The sequence below is a fragment of the Gavialis gangeticus genome, unplaced genomic scaffold (assembly GCF_001723915.1).
Source record: "Gavialis gangeticus isolate Ggan-Ray unplaced genomic scaffold, GavGan_comp1, whole genome shotgun sequence".
NCBI lineage: Eukaryota > Metazoa > Chordata > Crocodylia > Gavialidae > Gavialis > Gavialis gangeticus.
The window spans coordinates 97,402,792-97,407,191 of NW_017729025.1; the positions used below are offsets into that span (position 1 = coordinate 97,402,792).

Here is a 4,400-nt window from a genome sequence, read left to right on the forward strand (position 1 = left end):
TGCTCGTAAAGCCATGCCAGGGGTCCTGCAATGACCTCGGCCAGCTCCTTTAGAACTCTAGGGTGGAGATCGTCTGGACCAGCTGACTTGAATACGTCCAGTCCCTCCAGAAGGTCCTTAACTAGTTCCTCACTAACCCTTGGCCCAGGTGTGCCTCCCCTGGGGCCCGAGGGGGGCCCAGCAGAGAGGTGGCTGTTCTTTGAATATGTATGAATGATCAGATGAATACACCTCAGAGTTATAGGACATTGCATAGGTTTTGAAAAATGGCCATTTTTCCCATGTTTAAAATAAGGTCTCAATTGAGCCAGAGCCTTTATCGATAAAGTTATTAAAGTTTACTTTAAAGAGCCATTACAGATTTTTGGTAAAAGGTAGTCAGTAGTAACATGCAACTTTACTCATCATGGAATACTCATTCTCCTTTGGTATAAATCAGAGGTCTCCTCTCCTCTCTCCAAAACTGTGAATAAAAACTCCATCCTAATTTCTAGCAATAATTATAGACAGCCATCCAGAATAATATAGCTTGTTTCTTTAGGAATCTTAGAATATTCTTGGTGCTACCCATAGCTACAGTGAAATTTACCACTCTAGCACTAATCTGCACCTGAAACCAATTTCCTTAATGCAGGAGAAGACCCAGCACAGTCACCTGTCTATGCTTTTCCACATAAGAGCTATTTTTATATGAGATTGTTTTTACATTCCACTCCTTCACAAGGAACAAAAAAAGGCTTGTGGAATTTATCTATAATAGTAATCATGGAATCCAGGGTGTGAGCAACTGTCAGTTCTGTTGTGATGTAGGGTATTTCCAACTTCACTGAAATTCACTATTGCCAGGCCTTTATTGCCCTTTCTTCAGGGTTGAATTTCTCTCTTGGTTAGCACAGTAAAGGAACAACTTTGGAGTTGTCCAGTGTGAGTGCAATGATGGCAAAAAATCTTACCAAATATTTGGTTTCATGGATTTCTGAGGTCAGGACAAAGGAAATAAAGTTCCTTCCTGTCACAGCCAGCCTCTCAAAACAAGTCGATGTATTTACCTTTCCTGTCACTGGGTACATCCAGCACAGTTCACGCTGGAGTTTATTGCTCCCAGGTGCAGCATTTACATGTGTGCCCGGGACTGCAGCTCATTGAGCCAAGGCAGAGCAGCCTTGGCTGGCAGGAGGCCTGGGAGGTCAGCCTGCCACCCAGAGCTACTCCAACCCAGCTTGGTGTGCTGCGGAGGGGCTGGCTGGGGCACAAGGGTGCTACAGTGCAGAGTTAGCCAGCAGGCAGCCCACACACTCAGAGCCAGACACAGGCATGGACAAACCAGGCAGCTGCCTAGGGCCTGGACAGAAAGGGGGCCTGAAAATGGTAAACTTTTTTTCCATTGTCTGATTATCATTATCATTATCTCTGGTGAAGGGGGACCCAATACAAAAAGTTCACCTGGGGCTGCCAGGAGCCTAGGTACAGTACTGCACACACTATAACACCTTCATGCCCCAGCCTGCCCCAGTCACCGACTACACATGCGTTTAGGTGCACTAAATAACTCTGCCATAGGATAGTACTTGTCCCAGTCAGTACTATACTACATTGGAGTTAATTAATTTACTGCACCTCAAAAGGCACACACGTGTAGATGGTGATGCTTTATTGCAGAGCTAACTGGTCAACTCTGCAGTAAAGCACATGTATAGATGCACCCATGTCACATATATAAGCACCCACTGAGTTCAAGATGAAAACTAAGACACTTCCTTCCTTTTCTAGATTGCATTAGGAAGTCTGTTTTTGGAGAAGTACACCGGAATTCTGTTTAATGCCTTTATACTGTCCAGCAGAGAGCAAGACATAAACACTCTGTATAACACTAATTAATATTTTCTAGTTTGACTGCAATTCAATTAAAACTAAAGATTGCCTTGCCCACTAGATTTCGTAGGATTTTTTAAATGAATTTGTCTCTTCAGAACTTAATGTATTTAGCCAAATACTTGTATTCAGTCTCCTGTCAAGCTGTGAAAGTAATGAAGGGTTGAAACGACTGATAATGCCATATAACTACATGGAGTATGAAGTAGTAACTCTCTAATTAAAATGAGAAAAGTCCCCTTGGAATCTCAGCACTTCTGAAACCACTCTATCCTTGACAGCGGAGTTTGGAGTTTAAGAAGCTTATGCTATGCTGTGAGAAGGCAGAAAATAATTTAACTGAAATGTGTCCATCTAAAGCTCTGTGTTTGTGACTATAACTCAGGAGCCTGGCAGGAGGAGGGAGACGGATGTCTGCAGCCTTCCTCAGGTAGCCAAATATCATACCAGCAATCACACCCAAGCCTCACAGTAAACTGTCTCTCTCTGACCAGTGAAAAAACTAGAAACAATTGCAAATTTGATTTTGAACTTAAAATTCTTTACAAAAATGAATAATGAATTATAATACTGAATTTTTACCTGTGACTAGAAAACACATAAGTATGTAAAACAAGTGTAAAACAGTGAAAGAGTATTTTGAAGCTTCAGTGAGAGGCAGATTTATTTACGGGAAGGGCTCATGCTGGGCAAGTAATATTCTCTTAGAATTGTGACCATCAAAAATGCAATCACAAACTGAGTGCATGTCTCTCCTTTTACCTTGCACATTATAACTGCCATGCTGCTCACTATGTTCCAACACACAGAATGCTTGCTTGGCTATGAATATCTGCCATGCTTATGATTGGGGTGTCACTCTATGTCCTATCACATTTTTCTGTGATCCTAATGCTTCAAATATTTCTAAAACAGGAACTCTGGGAGCTGTATAATACTTTAAAACATTTTAAAAGTTAAAAGTTAAAAACCTACTGAGTCAACCACAAGAGATACTAGACTTTCCAAAAAGCTTACTTTCATTTAGGCACGTAAACATGGAGCCAGATTTTTCAAAATAAAGAACTAGATTTTCAAAAAAACTGATCACTTTGGGTACTGAGGCTTAAAGAGCAACTACTATAAGTATGACATTGGGATCTACAAGATACTCAATTCTTCAGAGAATCTGGCACCATAGTAGATGCTGACTATGTCAATATCTGACCCTGCTCTGCTGAAATCTGGCATCATAGTAGTGTCATTGTTCCATGACAAAAGTCTACTGCTACTGAAATTGTTCTGAAAGTAGAGAAGTTCCTTCTCCCTGTCAATGTGCCCATCAATGTATTAGCATCCAAGCACCATACAGAGAAAATTAATTTGAAGAGCTGTATTTTGGAAGCAACTCTTCTTCAGCAATCTCTCACAGTTGAGGGTGATTGTCTTCCTTGATTATCTTATCTGTGGGTCCAAAGATGGCTGACAAGACCTATCTGAGATCAACAGACTCTGATGCAACTCAAGTGCATTTCCATGTGGGGTGCGTGGCTCTGGATTCTTATTTCAGTCATGACATACCAGGAACCTCAGAAGGTAACTAAAAGTTCCCAAACCCACAAGAGCTGCTCTTTCAAGCGGAAGTTGAGATGCCCACACTGATCCTTGAGCTCACAACCTTTCAGCTGGCAGTTCAGCACCCAGGCCCCTAGCCACCAAACAGACAACAGTCTCCTGTTGTCATCGTAAGGTTTCAAAGTACTGAGATCTTTACAGCAGAGTCTTCCTCCATTTGGGGAAGTCCTGGGCAATAGTCTCCCATGAGTTGATGTCAACTTTGCATTTTTTCAAGTTGACCTTGAGGATGCCCTTAAAGCACTTTCTCTGCCCTCCTCTCGAATGTATGCCTTGACTGAGCTGGGAGAATATACTTGCTTCTATAGACTCTAGAGTCTAGAGTCAGACATCCAGATGACATGGCTAGCCCAATGAAGTTGATTTTGGATGATCATTGCCTCAATGCTCATGGTGTTTGCTTGAGAGAGAATGTTAATGTTGGTGCATCTGTCTTCCCACTGGATTCAAAGAATGTTCCACCAGCAGTGTTGATGGTACTTCTCCAGTAACTTGAGGTGTCTCTTGTATGTTGTTCATTAGGGCTGCGTGAAGCTTCAGGTGCTGATTCAATTTGGAGGAGATTTGGCCCAATTCAGTGGCCAAATCAGGGGACCAGTAAAAAGGTCCGTATCAATTTGAAACTCTCCAAATTTTCAGAAAAGGTTCGCAGAGCTTTGATTTGGGCAGTCCCCACCTGCTGCAACAGGGAGCTGGAGCCAGACTTAGAGCTGGTAAGTAGGGGGCAGGGAGACCCCTGCCAAGCCCCATCTCCTGCCTGCTCCCCCAGCTCCCCCGCCCACCCCAACTCCTGGTGCTTTAAAGAAAAGCCCCCACTCACCGGGTGCTGCCAGGCAGGGGTGCAATTCCTGTTGCCCCCCCACTGCCTCATGCCATGTAGGGGGCTCTGCATGAGCCCCGCAAACCCCCCCCCC

General features: G+C 43.4%; 1 protein-coding gene across 4 annotated transcripts in view; it reads left to right on the forward strand.

Annotated features, from left to right (window-relative positions):
• The window catches only part of MYBPC3 (myosin binding protein C, cardiac), a 125,888-nt gene that overhangs the window by 39,781 nt on the left and 81,707 nt on the right, over window positions 1-4,400 (forward strand). For 3 of the 4 annotated variants that reach the window (XM_019519242.1, XM_019519238.1, XM_019519239.1), the window contains one exon: window positions 2,258-2,302. The exons of the other annotated variant lie outside the window; for it this stretch is intronic. In XM_019519242.1, coding sequence (XP_019374787.1) covers window positions 2,258-2,302 — 45 coding nt within the window. The remainder of the gene's footprint in view (window positions 1-2,257; window positions 2,303-4,400) is intronic. 4 annotated transcript variants of the gene reach the window in all.